The sequence below is a fragment of the Charadrius vociferus genome, unplaced genomic scaffold, assembly GCF_000708025.1.
Source record: "Charadrius vociferus isolate BGI_N301 unplaced genomic scaffold, ASM70802v2 scaffold195, whole genome shotgun sequence".
NCBI classification, from domain to species: domain Eukaryota; kingdom Metazoa; phylum Chordata; class Aves; order Charadriiformes; family Charadriidae; genus Charadrius; species Charadrius vociferus.
In genome coordinates this window covers 2,426,406-2,450,106 of record NW_009648539.1, presented here as the reverse complement: position 1 = coordinate 2,450,106, position 23,701 = coordinate 2,426,406, and the positions used below count along the sequence as shown (strand labels likewise).

At 41.0% G+C, this 23,701-nt stretch overlaps 1 protein-coding gene across 1 annotated transcript in view; it reads right to left on the bottom strand.

Annotated features, from left to right (window-relative positions):
* Positions 1–23,701, bottom strand: part of LRRC16A (leucine rich repeat containing 16A) — a 228,753-nt gene that overhangs the window by 21,046 nt on the left and 184,006 nt on the right. The window contains exons 30-33 of the mRNA XM_009885904.1: positions 23,631–23,699; positions 5,455–5,521; positions 4,940–5,136; positions 182–288 (exon numbers count right to left, since the gene is read on the bottom strand). Coding sequence (XP_009884206.1) covers positions 182–288; positions 4,940–5,136; positions 5,455–5,521; positions 23,631–23,699 — 440 coding nt within the window. The remainder of the gene's footprint in view (positions 1–181; positions 289–4,939; positions 5,137–5,454; positions 5,522–23,630; positions 23,700–23,701) is intronic.

The window sequence follows — 23,701 nt, the reverse complement described above, 5'->3', positions numbered from 1 at the left end:
ATTTTTAAGGGAGGGTAATTGACTTCACAATGTCTTGACCACTAAGGTATTTTCTGGCTTTGACAACAGCAACCTTGGATGTTGGAAACAGAAGTCAAATACAACTTACAAGTGCCCAGCTATCAGGGTGGATTTTTTATTTTTATTTCATTTTTTAAGAAAAAAATAAATTTGAACTTACTTTGAATCCATTTTTGTCACTTTCTTAGTGAAAAATTCATCCACGCCTTCATCCACTCTCCCCATGAGGCCATTCTGATCCCCTTCTGGAGGCACTCCAGCAGACACCTGAAAGAAGAAAAAAAACTCTCTGGTATATAATAATCTAAGCATATTTGTTTCAATGATAACAATTAAGAGTCAAGACATTATAAAAATAGAGTGTGCCAACTAAACCTTGGTGCAGACAATGGAATCGCCACTGGAATTCCCCCTTTAAGTCAGGCCAGTTGACGCATTACGTCAAATGCAAAGTAACCCAAAACACCGGTGACAAATTGGATACTGCAATGCAAGAGGCCAGGAACCAACTGCCTTGGGTTTGTGAGAATAGAGTATTAGTTCAGTTAGGAAAAAAAAAAAAAAAAAAAGCAGTTAAGGAAAAATTAAATCCTGATCAGGTGGTGACCTGATGAGAAAGTATTTTCAACAGCTACTTGTTTCCCTGTTTAGAGAAAAACTTGTGCTCTGGATTTTGGACTTAGAAATACAGCTCCAGTAGGCTAACAGAGCGTTTTATAATTCATTCGATCCAGCGCTTCCAAAAGCAGAGACTCTAAATACAGAATCAGGTGTTTCACTTTAGGAAGCAAACACAGATTTTCGCCGAGTTTCTGAAAATTAAAAACCTGCTCCCTTTCTTTAGTTTCAGTGCCCACGTTCTGAATGTGGGTGACTGGAGGCATCTAAACCAGGCTGACTTAGAAATATCTGCCAACCACAAAGGCCCTGTGAAGATTAGCTGGTGACTCTACAGCCTCCTGAACATGAAACATGCTGTCTCCTGTGAGGATTTGGCACCTGGTCTAGCTCCCATACGTGGCTTTGATATGGAAAAGCTGTATTACCAGCAGAGAGACTTCCTTCAATTTAAATTCCATATGGAAACCTTTTAGGTGACTACAGAGGACTCTGCAGAACCCAACCCACTTGTATTTTTGGTAATATTAATACTCTGCCACAAAATAGCAGCGTTCATAATTTGAAACAATTTAAATCAAGGAATCTCCTAGTTGCCGTGATAACTCAAGAGTAATCCCAGCTTCCCTTTTCAGCTGGAATACACAGTCTTTTCTATGCCTCTAAAAAGAAAAATAAATACTCTTACAAGCTGCTGTTAAGATCAAACCCAGCCTTATTATGCCAGCACAACGGATTGCACATGAACTAAAGCTTTGACACATCCACGGAACTTTCTGCTTTTCCAGTGACTGAATCTTGTTAGAAGCCTAGTATATACTCTGTTACGAAATATAATAGTTTAGATTTTATTGATACCTGCTGTAGCAATGTAATGCTGATCCGAAAAGAGCCCACTGGGTAATGACTGCTTTGTTGCCAGTCAAACTGCATACTTTCTATAAAAAACAGTTTTATTCTAAGAAGCACAATGACTTCTCAGACTTCCAACTCTGCCCCCTTTGGGGTTTTCTGTAGAGAACTTGTTTAGCTGGAACAGAAGAGTGTGGCCAGCAGGTCGAGGGAGGTCATCCTCCCCCTCTACTCTGCCCTGGTGAGACCGCATCTGGAGTACTGTGTCCAGTTCTGGGCTCCCCAGTTCAAGAAGGACAGGGAACTGCTGGAGAGGGTCCAGCAAAGGGCAACGAAGATGATTAGGGGATTGGAACATCTCTCCTATGGAGAAAGGCTTAGGGACTTGGGTCTCTTTAGTCTAGAGAAAAGAAGATTGAGGGGGGATCTTATTAATACTTACAAATACTTAACGGGAGGATGCCAGGGGGATGGGAGCAGTCTTTTTTCAGTGGCGCCCAGTGATAGGACGAGTGGTAATGGGCATAAACTTGAACACAGGAAGTTCCATCTTAACATGAGAAGGAACTTCTTTACTTTGAGGGTAGTGGAGCACTGGAACAGGCTGCCCAGAGAGGTGGTGGAGTCTCCCACTCTGGAGACATTCAAAACCTGCTTGGAAGCTGTCCTGTGCAACATGCTGTAGGTGACCCTGCTCTGGCAGGGGGGTTGGACTAGATGATCTCCAGAGGTCCCTTCCAACCCTAACCATTCTGTGATTCTGTGATTCTGTAACATCTGACACTAGGCAGCAATGCATCTATTGACATCTGGGTTGGTCACATCAGTGCTGGTTGTCTCAATGTAAATATTTACCTTCTCAGACACAACTAGTTAACACTGACATTTCAACCGAAAAGTGTCAACCAAAGTGGCTGACGCATTTCAACAGAAATGAGAAACTATTTAATATTGATACCAGAGACCTCCAGATAGTAGGAACAAACACGTAAGTATCAAAGGCAAGCACATCTCCTGAAGGGGAAGTAATACAAGAATCCAATAATCCATAGCAAATGAGAGGATCTACCTCAAAAAGAAAACAGTTTGCATCTGAAAAAGCAGCAAGTTCCTAAAAATGTACACAAATGTCGAGGGCCTAATAAAATCCTGTGCGGTGAGGATCTTCTTACAGATGTTTACTGTAATGCCTTTTGGTGATCAATGTTAATGTAAAAGACTGCAGCCTGGTTTATTTTGTGTTTTACGCTACTAATGCAAAAAAAAAAGCTAGGTTGTCATTTGTCGATTTTTTATATTTTTTTAGCCTAAGTTTAAAAGTGAGCCTTCTATGTTTCTTTATTAAGGAAGAGGTGGCTTGGAAGCAGAAATAAGTAAGATGAATCACAATCTCTTTCATGTATTAGAGATTCACCTCTTCGCTGTACTAAGTCTTCACACATGGTGGAAGAACTCAGGAGGTTAAGATCTCACAAAAATCTAAATGATAAACAACTGTTTCACCGTATTGCTTCAAGACACTTGGGGGTGGGTGGTGCTGAGGTCTTCTCCCACCCCCCTTCTTTTTTTTCTCTCTGAACACTCATTTCAGTAAACATTCTCACAAAACTATACCTTTCTTCTGCCCTCCCACACACCTCAAGTTAACACTTTACATTTCTCCTTTTTTCCTCCATTTTCCCCCTTTTTTCTTACATTCTTCAGCTTACAAAGAACAAATCTCCTTTCCAGTAAAAACAGAGAAGTACAGCTATGATCATTTGAGACCCCTTACATTACTAAATGGAAATAATGGGAACAGCAAACAACTCAACAGACCTGCTTTAAGCGGTAGAAAAGGTCAAGATTTTGCCTCTCACATTTCAAGTGCTTTTCCTAACCACTGCTTTCTGTATTCTCAAAGAGGCAAAACCAGCAGCAAATCAATTCCGTGTACAATGCCACAGTCCATTCGTGACTCTGGCCTTCAAAATTTGGCTCTTTCATTTTTGGAAGCATCAAAGCAAACATCTTAAGTCTTTCAAAAATTTATTTAGACTTGTTATGAGGTCAGAACTAGTAAGGAATTAAATGGTCCACAAAAACAAGACAGGAACAAATTAGTTTAAGTAAAAAAATTCTTTTCAATTTCTGCAACTAAATAAACCCTCAATTTCCAAATTAATTCAATATGGATGAGCATTCCCACAACATTGCACTGTCATGGAAAGTAACACTTCTCTACGAGAAGTAAGCTTTTTGCTTCTGTTGAGCAAGATGTTTTATGTCCTAGTTCCATGCCTGGTAGTGAAACACTTGCCTCCCATGTCCCCACTCCTTCCACACCCCTGTGCAGATGGGTGAGTAAGTTTGGAAGAGAGGCAAGTTCAGCAACTGGGAAAACATGTGCATCCTGCAGAACTGAAACTGGAAGACGCAAACACAGATGTGTTTTCACTACAACACGGAAACCAGCCCGTCCTCCTGCTACCTCTATCCTTACCTGTAAAGTGCAAGGGAACGGAAAGTTGGCTTGAATATCCCATCTGCTTGAAGGTTTCTCCATTTCCAAGTGGTGCAAAAAGCACTCTGCTGCCTGATATGATCTTTCCCAGCACTAGGAAAATTTTCAAGGGTCCTCTCTGCCGACAATCCTCAGGGAGCAGAAGAGGCCACAGACATTCATTACGAGGCCGCATAACTCAGAGAAGCAATGGCTGCCCCTTGATAAGGATTACTTATCATATCAGCTGTGCTCTGTTGCTGTGAGATAGCTCTGTAACTCCTCCAGATCTGTCCTTACAGACCCCGAGGACATACCATCACAGAAACAAATCTTTATTGATTCGGCATGCCTAGGAAATGGAGCTGTGGGAACCCCACACACATATACTTGGGTTCACACCAATGCCTTTCGCAGACGGACAGTGCTCTTCTGTTTTGCTTTTCTAAGGCAGGCTCCAGCACGAAAAGCAGATCTGTGACTATGCAGATTTGCTGGCTCAAACACCATCTTTAGTCAAGGAGCTGTGGGAAGCTGGGTGTCACAGAGTAGCTCCTCTGAGAGCTGATAGAAATAAGAATCCATGCCAAGTTACCACATCTTAATGCAGGCAGAAAAAAGGATTAAGACTTAACAAACCCTTGCAATATAATTGAAAAGTCTCATGATATTTTGTGCGTTTCCTGTGAAAGCTTCAAGTACCTCCAGAAACCTCTTCCATGAAAAAACAAAAGCAAATTAGAAAAGGATAAAACATATCCTGGTTTTAGGCTGTGTCAGACAAGACAAAAAGCTTGTAATAGGGATTGCACACTGAAAGACATGAATACCAGAAAAAAATAATTAAGTGGTTGCTTATGGCTTTTAAAACTTTTAACAGCTGATCTCATCACATTGCAAGACCTGAATCATGTGAACACACAATCAACAGACAATATCGCCAGCAATAGTTTAATGTAGACTCACTGCTGCTTGGCTGGGCTGCTGCTTTTTATTCCTTTTGGGCCTTAATTTTGTAAAGTGTTCCAGTTTTCTCCCTTCTTCTGATGGCAGCTCTGAAATGAATCCAGAAGTTCGTTTGTCTGGCCTGCTGGAAGGAAATGGTGGGTCTTCTATATGGATAGGTACTTCTTCCAGTGCTTTATCTAGATCAAATTCCATTTCTAAGAGAAATCAAAACTTTCTAATTAGACTTAACATGCTATTTAAAACAAAAGACAATGCCATTCCTCTCTTTTGTGCTAAATAATTATAAACACATTTAGAGAACTCGGCCACAACATGTTTGTGAGCAGACAGAGCACTGTGAACAAATATTTACTACCAAACAGGCTAGAAGAGTCACAAAACAAAGCAACCAGTGGGGGCCTCAGATGCAATCCAGAGGGAGGGAGAGTCGTCTGTGCTTTTCAGTCAAAAACTAAATAGAAGAATCTCAGGCAAGCAAAGAAGCAAAAAGGTTTTAAGAAATTCTCACTTACCAAAAGCTCTGGACACCGGCCGGAGCATTCTACTGTGGATGCTTTTCCTTTTTGATTTAGGAGTCATCTATCAACATAAAACAAAACAAAAATTACTTTAGAGGACAGAAGAAACGACAAAGAACACCTTTTCCTTTCTATCCAACAAATCAGTTCAAGCCTGTGTATCATTTCAAGATCTCATTTGGTTTAACACCAGGAGGGAACGCGTTTTTTTCCTCCCCGTCTCAAACATTCAGAACTTTTTCTAAATTGGCATTTTGTTCAACTGGCTGAACCGAATCAGGAAGGTAGTTTATTCTTCTCACTAAAACCATAGGCTGTACGCAGGATGATTATTTGAACTGTCCAAGCGTTAACTCGTTGATCCCCAACTGTAGAACAAGGGAACTACTAAAACCTCACCTCTGCATCTGAGATCATAAGGCACAGAAAAATTAATTACTGTGCCCAGTACCACACAGTTAACGACAACACCAGGAACAGTCTCCCCCTTGTTCTGGCTTTTATTTTTCATACAAAATACACTTCCTCAGTTCATTTGTTAGTGACATGGTACTGAGAATGATTAAAATTCAGATATCTATGCCTCTGGGCACCACCGCACAGCTCACCAAACTTCCCTAGGAACATGCAGTCTGGCAGCACACAGCCCTTCTTCAAAAAGCAGAAATACGGTGTCAGTGTTAGTAATATCTCCAGCAAACACATGGCCTCCCTGGACTTAAGATACGCTGAAAATAGGTGGAAAGTTACCTTGGCACACATTCGATGTCATTACTGAAAGTTATGCACTATTATTCTTCTCATATTCACATTCCCAGAAAAAAGGAGTATGTTGCCTGAAGAGTGCCAATACCCAGGCTTAAGACCTGAGTTTGTTATTTTTGAAAGAAAGTTGCCCTTATTTTCTTGCTTGAACTCTTCTGAAAGTTTGCGTGGCAAGAAAGACAGTTTTGCTACAGGAAATGCATGCGTCACCAATTCCGAACTCTAACCTAGCTCAGCACTGTAAGCCTTTTAAACAAAAAGCTGCCCTGCAGGTTTTCTAAAGAGTTAATTTAAAATGACTCAGCTTCTACAAAGATGGGCTCCTTTTGTGGTAGAGTCATACATGCTGGCTTTAGTGACACCCATACACTTCCACTTCCTTGCTCCTCCTGAAGCCTAGTGGCCTCAAATCTGGAGTGTCAGTCAGGAAACTGTTATGGCTCATAACTCATTAATAGAACTGTTGATCGAGTTCAGTAGTATCAATTTTACATAAGCCAGAAAGACACAGTTGGCACTGACATTTCAGACAAATAATGAATTGTTTACGGTAAACATTTGCTAGATTTTATGTATGGAATGTTCAGTGCAAAGACTTACATATACTGAATTCGTATTCCCATCCAAAGTAGTCAGGAGGATTATTATGCCACTATTCACATGCTCAGGGTTATGACAGATTTCCGTAACAGGAAAATTATTACCCATCTTCTCAAGAGCAGAAAAGGACTTACAGACTACAGAGGAGGCAGTGATAGCACTGTCCGGGCAACAGAGTTTTGTTTTCATTGCCATGCACATCACTGGGAAAAACAGATACCTTCATCTGCCGCATGTTTCCACTTCCACATTTGACAAGCACCAGTAAATGACACAATAGTTTCAAGACCAGCCAGGAAATAGTTCGCCACCTGAGCAGACCTACCCTGAAACTAATGAGCAGGGCAACGATGTGTTACTGCATCAAGAGGTCATACATTACTTTGAGAGTTACCAATAAATTAAATGCAACGGATTTGATGACAAGTGGCTGGAGAGGTGTTGAACTTTTTCAGTCAAATTGCAGTGGACTGTGCAATGGGTAGGCAGCTGGGAAGCCTCTGACCTGCACACCTTGACATCTGCCGATCCATCACCCAAATGTGAAACAACCAAAGGCATCCGCACCTCATGTAAGGAAGAGCTGAAGCAGCTCAGCATTTGGGGAACAGCAATTAGGAGTCACTGTCAGTAGTCCCCTGGTTTGATTTTCAGCCATAGGGCCATTTCTCTTGTTAATGTATGTTTGCATGCATTTTGGTCTGCTTGCCACTTTTTTTTTGTGATGTGACTGGAAATTACATCTAATAGGATAACACAGCAACTTGTGTGCTAAAGATCAGAAAGGAGGACAGAAAACAAGGCTGATGGGTGACCTCCAATGGCTCAGCGACTTCACAGCCACGGCCAGTGTTCAGGGTGCTCCTGGATGAACACAGACCAGCTGAAAGTTGCATCAGCCTGGGGCACCCACTTGCCTGGGGCAAGTTTGGAGGTTCCTGTGCAGGAAATTAAAATGCTCCAACACACCCCCAACAGCCAGGAACAGAATGATTTCAGCTTCCTTCCCAGACGAGAAAATGCCCCCAGGTGACCCTGCAGAGCTTGTGCTGATGACCGTAAGCCAGTCTCTGGATCACTGCTACAACTTGCTGTCAGCTTGACATGATCCATCAGCAGCTTGGTTGCTGGGGATAAAGGCAGAGGGATAGAGATGCCTCCCTCATTTGCTTTAACAGCATGAATAACAGCTATACATACACTTTTATTTTAAAACCTTCTGTTTTCTAGCCTGTTTAGTGCACAGATGAAAGGCTTCTTGCCAAGTGAACTTTCTAGATGCACACACAGACCAAAATGGGTCAAAGCATTAATTTAAATAGGCCAGTGTGCTCTTTTTACAAAATATTAGACTTAATCTCAGCTTAATATCTCAGCCACTGTGCAGTATGCTACAGCAGCTGAGCACGTCATAACCAGAGGAGTTATCTGAACTCCTCTAGGGAAAGTTCTCTGCCTCCCTCCAGCCTGAGCCCCATTTCCCACAGCTCATGGAAGCAGTTCAGGCTTGGCACATGCACCCCTTCTGCCTTCCCACCACCTCTGGCCACACAAGCACAACGTGGCTCTCCTGCCTTACGTTACACTCATGGCCTTTACAGGGGAATAGCTCTTAGTATCAGCCCCTCCTCCTTTACTTCTTCCACATCTCCCAGGGACTTTCCATTCTAGCAGACCACCTCCTGAACTACTTCCTTGTTTTGCTTACTTTTTCGTGAGCACACTGTAGGATGCCTGGCAGAACAGATAAAAAGATTAACTGCATCTCTGGGTCTCGGGAGGCCCTCTTAGAAGTCTGACTGCACCTATACCACTGAGATCTCTGGCGATCGCTCAACAAAGGTACCCCAGCAAATCTCCACCACGCTCCCAAATAAGGGTTTATTTAGAGTAAGACACTCTCATACGTCCAAGCTAACTTTAAACTCCCAGGATCTCTTCCCATGATCGCTTTTCCAGATTCCTCCCTTCTGACTCCCTTCCTCATAAAACTATATGAGCTGTCTTGAGTTTTCTTAAATTGTATTACCAACTGTGGAAGAACATCAGTATCCTGGGAATTAAAAACAACAACTAAAATCAGTTTGTTTTGAGTGCTAGAAAACAATGTACTTTTAGCAACAGGGTGTCAGATACTCTACATTCCTTGATTATACAGATAATTGAAATTACTCTCAGTGCTCATTTCCGTATTTTTCTCCTCTTCCTCCAAAGTAATTTATATTCAATCCTATTAGATACAGAGATGCTTTGTGACCCTCCTGTCACTTCCCTTTCAAAAGATTTCAAACAAACTAATGAACAACTTCCCCCTCCCTCTTGAAATTCAGCTCCCCAAAGAGTCTCCCTTCAACCCTCCTTCCAGCAAAACAATATATGGGGTTTCAGCTTCAAGAACGTATTCAGGGTGGCAGCACAAGAGGGTGAGAACAGCAGTCAAAAGCTCAAGGTGATTCAGCTAGACAAAGGAAACACAACTGACCAAACTGAGATAACCCCTGACATCTTTTCCATCCTAGTGGCAAGAAAGTCCTAGTTTATGCCCATTTTTAAGCCATTCTTTCATTAAACTGGATGATGCTTGAATATAAAACCAGATTTTCTTTCTAAGCAGTAACATTTGTACTACTTATACCTCTGACATCAGCACTCTGCTTTGGTTTGGTCTTAAAGCCAAGGGATGCTTTAAATTCAGACACTATGCTAACTGAACCTTTTTGTAAAATCCAATCTCATCCCTGAACTGCTGCCTATTTCATTTGTAGGTGCAGATGGATGGCACTACAGTCTCCCAGGAGACTCACAAGGCAGTACAGAGGCAAATGGAGCACAAAAACATAAACAAGTAGGGCAGAAACTGCAGAGCTAAAAAAATACTTACACTTGTACAGCAGAGAGTCTCCATGCAGCAAAAAAGAAGGAAAAAAGAATATGAATGGGGAAGACAAAGCAATAGCAGTTCTCAGGAAAGGAGGCAAAATCAGAAGTCACCAAAATAAAGAAAACTGAAGCCAAAACACTTGGAAGTCTTAGCAGGAAGGGTGACATGCAAGAATGAGGTAAAAGTCCCTTGCATTTGGAAGTGCTATACACTTCGTGTTTCCAGAGTATAACCAGACAAGGATGTGATCTCTCTATATTGGGACAAATTCAGGTTTTCAGATGCTCGTTTCCAATATATGGCACTTGCCAATAGTGCCAACCTGCCACCTGTTGTCCCAATGTACTGTGTTTTTTCATTTTGCTGGCACCAGTAGTGGAAAAACCCCTATAATTCTGTTGTTTCCTAGTCTGAACGAAGCTTCTGAATTAAAACTCAGCAGTTTGTTGTGGAAAGCAGAGAGCAAGGCAAACAAAACAAAGCTTCCTTTGAAAGAATGAAAATGGATGCAAGTCTGTTCTCCTGAGGTTTAAATAAACCTAATCCAAAGCAACAGTATTTTTCCTTCCCATAAGGAGGTTGAGAGACGCAGGCTTTCAAGCGCTTTTGGCATATCAGAAGAATGCTATTCCATTAATAAAGCACAACCTTTCCTCTCACCTTCAAAAAATTAAAAGAAAAAAAGGAAGCAGCACAGCCATCATATGAAATGAAGAAATGCCATACTCCATCTCTTGTGTGGCACATGACCAATCATGTTCCTCCTTAATTTAGAGGAAGGCATTTATTAGAAGTGCAGTTTTGCTTTCAAGTTGAATGATAACTGCTGCTATATCAACACTGCAGGTATTAGCAGTGTTTGTGGCAGAAGTCACGGTCTGGATTAAACTTCTCCACAAGGAAGTGTTGCTTTTTTAAAACGGATATTGGACTGGTGCTTAATTATCAGCAGTGAAAACAGTCTGCGCACAACTTGAAGTTCATCATTTAATCGTTGAAGGGATATTAAGGTCAGTTTTTCAATGCTTTGACATTTTCAACAATAACGATCCACTTGTCACGGTTCATACTTCTAAGCTTAACTGTAGCTAGCTAGAAGTTTTAAAGATATGATGGGCTGTCTTTGAATAGCAAGAACAATGCTCTTGCACACAGCTCCATTCCTTTATTTTCCTACTGTCCTCAGGGTTTTGTTTGTTTGGTTTGTGTTGTGGTAGTTGGTTTTTTTTTTTTTAATTTTTTTCTTTTACCTTCAGAAACTTTGGCTTTATGCAAGAATTCTCAGCTAACAGTGATTCAGACAAACCTCCTCATTACTCTTATTCTTGTGTGCTGTCCACACACGCATACACTCTTATTCCATTTCCCTACGAGAATCCATGCTCTCTCTTCTCTTGCCCTCCTTCTATACTACCATGCACTAGGGCTGCTCTGAGATTGCTGGAGAAACTGCAGAATCCATCGAGAAACATCGCTAAAACTGAAACCATCTTAAAAATAAATCTCGAGCAAACATCAAAAATCAATCTGTAACACGGTTTCTCTTTCAGACAACATTCGTGGTAGTACTGCAGTGTGTTCTGTGTATTTAACGCACAAGCGGGGAAAGTTAGTTATATTACACAAGCAGCTGGAAACGTGATTAGGACCAAAGTACAAAGCAATACATATATAACAGGAAGCAATCCCAGGATTTGGGGGAGTTTACAGTCTACGGTCCTGATCCAGCAAGGGCTTATGGAAATGCCTACCTTCCACACTTCAGTGATCTCACCTAAGTGAGTGTGACTGCTGAGCCGCTGAGAAGTTAAAAGGTGCTACACAGCTTGTGGGTGGGGAGTAAGGAGGGAGAAGGAGGAGAGGGAGCCACACAGCAGGCAACAGGGTAGACAAGGCAGCACCATTAAGCAAAGCAAAGACTAAGGGTCTTGCCTGAAGTCACCAAGGAATCTGGCTGCTCTGCAGGGAAACCAATGCCAGTCTTCAGACCCCTGAAGTACTGCAGACCACGAGGCCACCCAACCCTTCCCTTCGTTTGCTCTCAGCACAGCTGCAGAATAAAGTGGTCTGCCTCCCAGTGTACGTGGGACACTGCTAAAGACAAAATGCCAACCCACAACCAAGAATGCCAACCAAATTAAACCCAAACAAAACCAGAAACTGCATTGCGGAATCATAACAATGTGCCAACTGGGAATGAGCTGTCAGAAAAAAATATTTTCAGAGATTCTTTCAGAATATTTTCAACCAGTGCCAAATTGTTTCAGCTGTACGTATTTTGTGGAGTATGCCTTTTTAAGAAAGAGGCAGAAGAAAACAAGGCATTTTATCACAAGTCCTGCTGTTTCTTTTTGCTGTAAGGAATCCTGACCTGCAACGCTGCCATGACACCATTTCAGTCAATTGACATTTTCCATGGTGCTTCTCGTCTGACTACCTTTGACACAGATGTCACATATCTGTTCTCATTTGAAAAAAAATAATATCTTCAGGTATTCTTTATAAAGCAGAGCAGCAAATTGACCAACTTGGCTTTTTTGAATATGAATCTTTGGATACACAAATGTCTCACCATCTACATAAAACTCCTTAGAAGCTAGAAAGTTGCTATTGCTTACTTCAACTATTGAAGATTTTATAACATGATTTCCAGAGTAAAACCCTCAGCATGGCTTGCAGATATTTAGCTACGTACTAGCAGCAATGTTAACCTGAATCACTGTCCTTAGAATCTCCCCCTCGAGTGCTATTGCCCTTGGAAAGTTAAATGCAATGCTAAAATCCATGACAGCTAATGGAGTATTTTAGAGGAGACAGGAGAGTAAAGCCACTAACACATCGTTTAGAAACCAAGGCCAGGCTGCCATAGGCTGCTGGTTGGTTATACAGCTGCCCTGAATGTAGCAGCTACGCATTTTTACATCAGCAGAGGATCTAGTCCTGACCTTATATTTCAGAGCGCTGTCGTCTATATGGAAACTCTCTATATAAATATAGAGATTGTAAATAAATATGGCATATAAGTAATCCATACATCAATTTAAGGCATAGATTTGTTTATTTCCTTCCCTTCCTCAAGAGTTGAATTTCTAGAGAATGAGCTGTGGTTCAGAACTAATTCAATTAGTCTCATCTAAACCAGCCTGACCTTTCGAATTACTTTGTACAGCAACATTTTCTGAAAGAAAAGGAGCAACACTGCAGTAAGATAAGCTCAATAGATTTGCCCTTGAGCTCGTTTCATTTTACTAGCCCAGAAACCTTTTCTTTTCTGTTTGCTGAGATGTGGCTCATGTACTCTGTGATATTTCACCAAGTATTTCAATATATTCTTTTAATTAATAATTCTGCACTTACATCTTTCAAGTCATGTAAAATTGCTGCTAATAAATATTCCTGCATATAAATATCCCAAGCTTTTATTATGAAGAGTAGAAAACCAAATGCATGAATTAAACCAAGCAGTTCCTAAAACTATTAAACTGAATTTTTTATTTTATGTTCTGAATGAGTATCCTGCAAGGAACTCTGCCTGAAACTACCACCTGCAAGAGAACAAGCAATTCTTCATATCATCAGTTCACAGTTCTCCATATCATCAAGTTTTACTTGCTCATGAAGAGGCTAGCAGCCTCTTCTACAGCAGCTGGGCTTGGAGATGAACAAAGAGAATTGTTCCAACTAAGTAAGTGTAGAACAGGGAGCTGCTGCAGGTCAGGTGGCACAAACTATCTCTTTAAGCCACCACAACCTGCCTGCTTGTGGTTGTTCATTACCTGCAAAGTGGTAAACATTCAGCTGGCAAAAGCTGATGCAAAAATTACTTTGTTCCTGACCTAAACTTCCATATAGTAAGAAGAAAAAGCTCTTAAACTCAGCAAATATGGAGTGGTGGACAGCCTTTTAAGATATTCTTAGGCAATTCTCTCAAGACCATTTGTATCAGGTGCTCTGGGCAATAACATCATTACAGCAAGTTTGAAGCAAGGTGTGGAAGTGTTCAAAGTCAGGTGGGACACTGCTTTGGGCAACCTGATCTAGTGAAAGATGTCCCTGCCAATGGCAGGGAGGGGGCCTAGATGATCTATAAAGGCCCCTTCCAACCTAAACCCTTCTATGATTTTCTGAATGGGAACAGTTGTACCTGCTTGCCCTACAGCTTCCCAGGACTGAGAACCAATACAACTTCTGCATCTCTCCTTCCTTCCGACAACCTGAAGGGAACAGCTACCAAAAAGATAAGTAGTCATCCAGGCAAAAGCCACCAGTCATCTTCCCACCATCATTAGACGCTTTGGGGGCAGGCAATGCATTGCTTGCACTGAAGCAATGATATTTCAAAGGAGAAACACTACAGGGAGACTCATCACAGCAAATGAGATACAGTTTACCCTCAATGGGGAAATGCACTAGTCGCCTCCCTGCTCAGAATTATGATGGGAAGTTTTACCATTGAAAACCAGGCATACTTGAGCTGCTGCTCTTTTTTTCATTGAAGTTTGTTTCAGACATCTTTCCAGCATAGAATCATAGAATGGTTTAAGTTGGAAAGGACCTTGAAGATCATTGAGTTCCAGCCCCCCTGCCATAGGCAGGGACACCTCCCACTAGACCAGGTTGCCCAAGGCCACGTCCAGCCTGGCCTTGAACACCTCCAGGGATGGGGCCTCAACAACCTCTCTGGGCAACCTGTTCCAGTGCCTCACCACTCTGATAGTGAAAAACTTCTTCCTAATGTTTAATCTAAACCTGCCCTCTTCCAGTTTATAGCCATTCCCCCTCATCCTCTCACTACACGCCCTTGTGAAAAGTCCTTCCCCAGCTCTCCTGTAGGCCCCCTTTAGGTACTGGAAGGCCGCAATAAGATCTCCCCAGAGCCTTGTCCTCTCCAGGCTGAACAGCCCCAACTCTCTCAGCCTCTCCTCATAGGAGAGGTGCTCCAGCCCTCGGATCATCAAAGTAAATCTTTAATTGCACGCACAGTAAATCTTTATAGCCCTCAGAAACTTTGAGATGTGCTTTGTGAACTTAAACATTAAAAAACCACCACCCACCTTCTGAATTTTAAGTCCTGCCAGGAACTACTATATCAAGATATCTCCCTATTAAAACCAGGAGATATCTTGATAAGCAACTAGCAAATATTCTATAGACCCTCTATGGGAAACAGAAATAAGTGAGTAGAGTATTGGAGTTTCTCCTCTAAAACAAACAGATAAAAAGGGTCAATCACAATTATCCAAGAGAGGATGGCAAAACTCAAAGGCTGGTCTATGGAGCGCCAGCATGTAAGTGTGAGACATGATTTAAATAATGCTGCTTGGTCAGACAGTCATGGGGCAGCACATGAGCCTAGGAAGGACAGAAACACCATGAAAGAAGAGGAAGATGCCTACCTTGCAAAGCAGGACTGCTCACCCCCAAGCGTGGAATTAAGCGCTGGCTGGCAACAAGGCAGTGGATTCTGCAATTTCTCAAGAGAGTATGAACACAAACTTCCCCTGGAGTATCTAAATACCATGATATTGGAAATGACCCACCGCTAAAATGTACAAGATAAAAAGAGGTTCTTCTGATCAGCTTTGAATGAAACTACCCTGATTTTTCAATCGCTTTGTCTTTCTATTCTGCTCATTCCTTTTAGTTGTCTTTAACATTTGGTTATTTTAGGTTTTTTTTTTTTTCACCAGTTTAAGTGCTTTTGGTTTCAGATCAATATTCCAATCCTGTCACTACTGACCTCAAAAAAATCACATCAATTTGATCTTTACTCCCATGAAGCAAGATCTTACTGCAGACATACACCCACCACTTTGCAATGAGGCTTTAGCTGACCTGAATAACAGCAGAAGAAAGAATCTATTTACCTCTAAGTTCTCCTCTGAGACAGATGTTTTGAGATGAAGCCTGATAAATTTATGAATAGGATGGTGTGGTGCAGTTGTCAGTGATAGCAGAGATGAGATTTGATGACGCGGAAGCTGTCTTCTAGGCTTTTGGCACTATGTACTCTTCTTTGTATGAATTAATTAATTAATTAATTAATTTACAAGTTCCTGTTCCAATAACCTAGCTCATCCTAACCTCCTTTTCCTTGATAAAATATAGCAAATGGTACTTTATAACCGCCTGCCCTACCACAGACTTCCTCTCGCTTCTTCCTGTAAGCAACTGTTCTTTATCCCTGCAATAGGAAATATAAATTTTGCAGAGCAAAAAAATCACAGGCCTCCTGTTCTTCTGGGTGAAGCGAGAACCACGAAGCATTCTTAGTGAAACAGACTCGTGCATGTGCTATTTTCAGTAGGTTCTCCAGATTTCAGAGTAAACAAGACTCCCCCATATGACACAGATAAGTGACTTGTGCCAAGTTATTTGTTTGAGGCACTGGAAGAATGAAAAAGCAGTAGAAAGGACCATGCAACCTATAGAGAAAACTCCTCAACCACTTGAGAACGTCAACTTGCCAGATATTAATTGAATCAAGAAGCATTATGGCTGCAGACAGATGTGTGCTACAGAAACAGCACTACTAGAGGTTATTCTCATGCTGTTTGCTGTTGTCCCTCTGCCAAAGGTTACAGTCTAGATTTTGGCAAGAACTCCTCCAAAGGAGCTCTTGCTAATCTGCCATGGGAAATAACGAGCAGGTTCTTGTAAACAGAGGCTGTGGAAAGATGAATTCTGTATCTATTTGTGCTGAGCATCAGCTGACTCCACAGCTCTGCTGGCAAAAGGGAAAACATAAATACCCCCTGACCCAGCCCACACAAAGGGGCTTTGTCCTCATAGCCTGTTAACTTTACCTGAAGCAGGTACGTGAGCGCTTGGGTGATCCCTGCTGCTGGTTGTATGGGCGAGTGCTGGCGGGCAGGGCAAGTAAACCCAGGTAGGGATAGTCACCTCACTCATCAAGTGGTGGATGGGTGTCCACCAGCAGGCTACGGCCCGCAACAGCTAGCTGGTGCCTGCTGAGATGACTCTGCCTGCAGTCCAGGTATTCAAATTCTTGCTAGCAGAGTGGCGAACAGTGGGACTGAGCCGCTGGGGCTGGCACTACCTATAGACTGCATAGCTACATGTTCAAGGCATTTCTGTCCACCATAGACTAACTTCTTAGTAGTAAACTTCCTCTTAAAACCACTGCAGGGAAGTTAAGCTCTCAAGACCAGCATTTCAGTGAGTGCTTTGTTACTGAATTCTCCTTTCAATGTAGCTTTTTCACAACAGGTGAAATAAAATGATGGAAACTCAGCATAAGTAAGACAACTACTGCCACAAAGGATGTAACTACACACCCTCCCCTCCACCACCAATACAAATCTGGGTCTACTAAGGCAAAAAGAAGCATCAGTATTATGGGAATACAAGCTCGTGATACAGAAGTGCCACTGTGCAAAGAGAATACCCAGCAGCTGCACTTCACAATTCTCATTTTAACCTAAGCAGAAAACAGTCTCCAATTTTCGACTAATTTTTTTTCTTAAGTAAGCATGCAGCGCTGTTATCAGAAGCAGTTTATCACATTCTTCACTGGCTTTATATTGTGCCTTACATTATGAGAAACAGCTTTGAACTCTAAGAAATCTCAGTTGGTTTAAGAAAAATATATCAGTTAACCATCACCTCCTTCCACTCAAGAGACCACGAAGAGACACTGAAAGCCAGGCTTCCTTTAAAGTGTTTCAGCTGGGAACACATAACCCCTCATGAGCCTGAAAGAGACTGTAGTCTAGTCTACACATTTAACAGGCACTGCATAAACACGAATAAGGACCTCTAAGGGCAGTGAGGATGCTGCAAAACTATATATAAAGGAACCCAGAAAAATGCAGGTAAGAAATGTTCATAATTAAAAGTAATGTAATCATAATACTAATGGTGAAGCTACCATATAAACACACAACTTGCAACAAACAAGACATTCACAGGTTCTACAAAATTATCACACCGGCTCCCTTTGTCTCTTACTTTCTCAGCCCCAGCACTGCATGTGCAGGGAAGGGCTTCGGGAGCACAGCGGCACTGTGCTGTGCCCCTCCTGCTGACGTTTTCATAAACTGTCCTAGTTCGGGGTGAGTCAGAAATATCATTGGACTCCCACGGAAGCAGATTTGCTCGCATGCCTGTGATGGAGCCTTTTCAGAAGCCAAGAATACTCTCGCATACCATAATGCCAATTCCTAGCTTCCCACAGAGCGCTGTATTTACTACACATCAAAGGCCCATTTCTGCTAATGCATACAAGAGAGAAACTCAAGTGTCACAATCAATTTAATCCGGCATTCATCCAGGCTGCTGCCTTTGCCCTCATCCCTGTCTGCTTGTTCCTGCCGCTCAGGATTTGTTTTGTGAACTCCACCAGAGGACTAGTCAGTCTGTAAACTAACCTGGGAAAGAAATCCTCTGTAAAAAGCCTTATTTTCAGCTGACTCAATTCCCACACCCAGTTTGTAGTGAGGCTGTGTGAACACCAGTACAAGTGTGAGGGTGTGGGCAGGAAAGAGTGAGCTGTGTGGAGGGGAAAGTGGAAATGCTCTTTTCAGCAAGAACAATGTTTTTTGCTGGATTAAGCCAGTCACAGAGCTAGAGCTTTATTTACAGCACGGGATAACATAGAGAGTCCAACAGGAACTGGGGGTTTATTGCAGTAAGTGTTCAGTCTTTCATCCAAAAAGCTGACTATCTACACCTGGGACAATTCTGCTGCAGGTAAACAGAGAGCAACAAGAACCAGATGTGGCAGTACGTTAGGCCATACCAGAGAATCTCTACTTTAATTTTTCTTCCTACAGTATCAGTGAACATGCACATGAGTTTGTACCATGATTTTCTCCTTCCTCCAGTGAAAGCAACTGAGGGGTTTTCTGTTGTTTTAATTCAAATTTGATTTGGATGAGAGGATGGGGAGAGAAAAGCTTTCAGGTGGTGCTTTATGAGTTTTCTTTTTTTAAAAAAAAAAATTAATTCTGGTGTGGTGAGTGCAATTTCACCCTTTTTTCTGAAAACGCTGAGGTACATGCACTCCTTGTCTTTCAGAACCAACAGGTTCATAAGATTTCACCTGGATACTGCACTAATCTGCTAAACCTTTGACAATAGCTAGTTAGTACATTCCCAGGAAAAAAAAATACATCACCAATCTACCAGTGTTCTGCTACTCCTGCAAATTTTCTTCTCTACTGTACAAGTGAAATCTATTGTTCAATAAAGACTAAAACATTAATACATTGCTCATGGGATTATTTTATTTTTATTTTCCTCCATTAAAGTCATAGAAGCACCTCTATGGTTAAAATTAGAAATAGATAAGAAATGGCTATGATTCAATATTCATCACAGGCAGTCCTTTTCTATTAGCTACAAGCATCTTGGCAAACACATAATTTGCCACCCAAGCATTTCAATCTTACACCAAAATGCTTTAAAAAAGATTTAGAAGCAGACTTGTGTATTACAACCTACAATTCCTCTACACGTTTCAAACAATTCCCTACCATACCTCTTCATAACACAAATAACCTCTGCTTTGCTCTAAAAACAATACTTATCCTGGCTGTATGCCTGTTACTACCTATAGTAACAAAATTATATTCCTGAAATGGGTATTTTAAAGATGAGTACATGGATTTCTAGTAAAAAAAGCTATTTCTCTCAAAACTTTTCTTTAAATAGTGGCTCAACTCTGGTGATCTCCTTTTAGTATTCTGGAAGCCAAACTAACATTCAAATAGCTGAAAAAAAAAGCTTTAGAACATAACTGTTAAACGCAATCTATCAAAGATGCTCCATTACCTTTTGGTGGGGAATTTAGCACTATTTAGTATGTCTTACTATTGCAAAGAACTAATGGCTATGAAAAAATAAAGTACAACTAGAAGCATTACACAAAATTAAATCAGATAGTATCTTAACTACACAACTACGCATACCAAGATACGGTATTCAATCTCAGTAAAAAAGAGTGCTTTAAAGTTAATTTTAAAATGCATGCATTAGTTTAAAATGTGTCACTCCTGTCAAGTATGCACAGGGAAATTTAGAGAAACCTTACTATTTTATGAAGTTAATTCATGATTGAGTCTGTCATGGTCTGAGCCAGACTGGCCACTGGAACAAACAACAGATGCTCCCCTCAAACCAGGACAGAGTCTAAGCTCTGGAAAACAGGCCATGGTTTTTCCTTTAATCTGAGAACGGTAAGTAATTTTCTGCATAAAGATTTTTCTTTCCATCTTACTTGCACGCAACTTTTATGTAATGACTTCTTACCATCAATGTAGCTCTAATTAAACATAGACAACTAAGACAGCTGTAGATTAGGGAAGCATCAATTTACCATATTGCAGCTCAGGGATATCAGAAATTCTCAGGTCCATAATGTTGCAGCTATCACGTCCTACACTGGACCATTCAATCACTCCCAGTGTTCTTCAGAATTCATTTAACAGACTAGCAAATTCTGGTATGACTGACAAATCTTTCATGTTATGGGCTCTCAGGCCACCGTTAAAGGCTGGATGAGAATCGTATCCTAAATTGAAGCTAATAAACTTTAACTGCACAGCTTGGTATTAAGCCAGTCCTAATTCCCACAACAAAAAAAATATTAGAAATAACATTTAAAAGTCTATTTTGCAGTGGTGCATTTCATGGCCCCATTTGTGATACTTAATTTTGTCTTGTCTGTGTTGTTTACACATATCAAACTTCGAGGTGGGTGGATGGCAACTCTCTACTCTGGCAGGGAAATTCTCCCAGCCACAGCCACTCTGTACCCTGCTTGAGAGTCAGTGGGCAGGCTGTGAAACACACCAGTGCCTGCCTCTCCGCTCTACCACCAGCACTGGAGGTTTCAGATCTCTATGCTGCCAGTTCAAGTTTTACAAACAAATATTCTTGTCTTCCACTTTCAATCGGCATATAAGACCAAATAGCTCATAAGCATTTTATTACAAATACGTATGCCTCACTCATAGTCATTCACTTCGCTTCAGTGTTAGATATCTGCCTGTAACCATAGAGTCAAAACTGAACCTGGATCCGGTTTTTCCCCCAAATCATTCAAATACAGCTTCAAGGAAGGCTGGTGAATAACAACACACTGTTGTATACATTGCCTCAGCCAAAACCCTGATCCTCGATAGGCTTGCTGAAGAAAACAAGAACAAAGGCTTGCTGGAGATTAACAGGTTTGCAAAATGAATCTAGTTTTGAAAATGGAAAAAAAAAAAAAGAGCTCTGTCAAAACAGCGGTCCAAGCTCAGTGCCTCTCCTATAAGACCAAAATCTTTTCTTCCCCAGGCATCTTGACAAGTAGCTGGAGCAAACTGATAGCCAGGGCTTAGAATGGGCGAGTTTTTCCTGGCATCCCAGAAACATGATCAGCCTCACCCCATGTGCTGTATTCTTTTGGCAACAGGAGATCAGGCTGCCAAACACGCACACCACCAAGCTGCAATTCAAGGTTTCAAGGTTTGAGGTTTGCAGAATACACAGCCAGGTACATCCTCTACTCACAGGACTAAGATCTGTTTAATCATCACACTTCATAACATTTAGGGATTTCCAATGGCCAAACAAGGCAGTGTTCTGGACTAATGCCATTTTTTAAGTGGGATCTAAATAGCTATTTCTCATTTAAGATTAAAAATAGTCAAAGGAAATTAGGTTCATAATTATAGTTCATAAAAACACGTGCTTCTCTTTCGAGTAAAATCTTTTAGCAACATATCTGTTTCTGCACTGACCAGCTCACAAAGCATTCACTGATGCCCCTTTCAGAAGGTTCCTCATTTCTATCCAAATATCTATACAACGCTTAAAAGCTGCCACAAATCAGGTTAATTTTTCCAATACAATATCTGAAATCCGTAGGATTTCCCATGGCTAAAATACATCACTTAGAAAGCACTATCTTTGAAGTTACTAACTCCACCCAGAAGATGCAAAAAATCTATTCTTAAGATGCTTTTACTTGCAAAAAACTCAGTAAGAACACTAGTAGCTCAATAAAAATCCTTGTATTACTCAGTCTCTTGGGGCTATCTATCTATCAATTTATTTTTACAACAGCAACCCGTATCATTTGCACTCAGGATACAAAAAGCAGCTCTTAAAAACGGATTACAGTTTTTAATAAATGGATTCTTTAGCACTGTGGAAGATCACTGTCTTGTGTTTATTTGATGCTTCATTCTCTTCAGAAATTGGATATTGATGAGAATCTAGATCACAAAGGTATTTGAATCTCTGTGCAAGATGAGGGTGAATGAAGAGAATGATGAGAGATATAAACACTTTGTAAGATAAGTACAGTTAGCATCTAATGCATCTTTTAAAGAGTGTAAGCACCATCACATTTCCATTATTTTAATATGACCAAAGTGAAAGATAACAGCACAGAGATATGATCCTTTCATATAACCATGGTGATATGAGATAAAGACAGGAGCTATTTTTTGAATTTCCAATATTATTATTCTTAACAGGCTTGAGAATAAATTTAAAGGGGGAGGGTGGAGTGTCAAAATGAGCATTTAGCTTATTTTTCTATATATGAAGACAGCATGCAAAAACTAACATACAGATACAACGTTCAGATGGCACATATTTTACTGGGATGTCTCTCCCCCATAGGATTTAAGGCTCAAAATGATTACTGACTGTTGGCCACAGAAACCTTCTGGAACTTGATAGTACCAGTGATGAGCTAAACGATGCCATCAACACCCCACACCCCACAGGGCTTTGTGATGTTCAGACAAACATTGCATCAAATCAAACCTTGGTGAAGAAGGAGATTTGGAAGGGTGAGAGAACTATTTTAAGCTGATATTTCCAAGGAAGGCATACTTTTGTCTTACAGCTAAGTGTGACCAACAGACAGCTGCTGCAGAAAGGAGCAACTCTGCGGCTCTTTCTCTTCAGCTGTACTGGTCTGACTCCGCAGTAAAGTCTATTCAGGGAGCTGAATCAACAAAACTTCTCCTACAAAAAGATGAAATCATTTTTTCTGCCTGTTTAGCTTCCTCTGAAAGCACATGGCCAAAGAGCCAGGTAGGAGGGCAGAGGAGAAAGCCCATCCCTTGCAGCAGTGACCACCTATTAGACTAAGTTGTAATAGAGAAGCCCTCCCTGAAGTTCTTGTCCACAGTAGAGTTCGTCAGACTGAGGTGGTTGGAGGGGGACTCGAGGTTGAAAACAGTTGGCAACCCATTTATTTGTAATTCTGTGGATATACATCTTGTAAAGAATCATGATATGGCATGGAGCCATTTTAAAATAAAAGTCACACATGGTATTTTACAAGGGACTTCAGTGATTTATGTTCAACATTTTTACTGAATATCACACACCCAACTGATTTACTTTTGAAAAGCTTGTCCTCTAGGATCACTTGCAGTCCAGTCTCAAAGTTTTAAGACTTCTTCCATACATTCAAGAGCTGATTTTAAAAAAAATCAACTTCTGTTCATGGTCAATAATATAACTTCCAGGCGGAAGTATTTTTTGTCACGGCTCAGAGGAATCCATGTCAAGTAGAACGAAGACAAAGATAGAGAGCAGAATGTTGTCAAAGGATAGCGTGGTCCAATTTATTACTGCAACTGAACCTCTGTGAAACTGTGGCAGTGGAAGGGACATTTATTGGATTAGCTTGATTGTAGCAATGTATGCAAGAGAAAGGCCCTTGAATAGGTACCCGGAAAGGAGAAGTGAAGAAAAGGGAAAAGTTTTTTCTTTGCTGAACAGCAATATGCAACTCAGACAAAATGTTCATAAGCTAACATTTATTTTTTCTAGAAGCCAATTCCTAACTTCAGTTTCCTGATACCATGAAATTGCCAAATGAAATTTTGAAAAACATTCTTCTGCTAGGTATTTGCATGCTTAACCAAATGGACTGAGGAATGTTTCTTACCATACAAGTGTCCAGATCCTCCAAACGTTCTATCTCTGTCAATTCCTCAACTGTGATAATAGAGCGTTTAG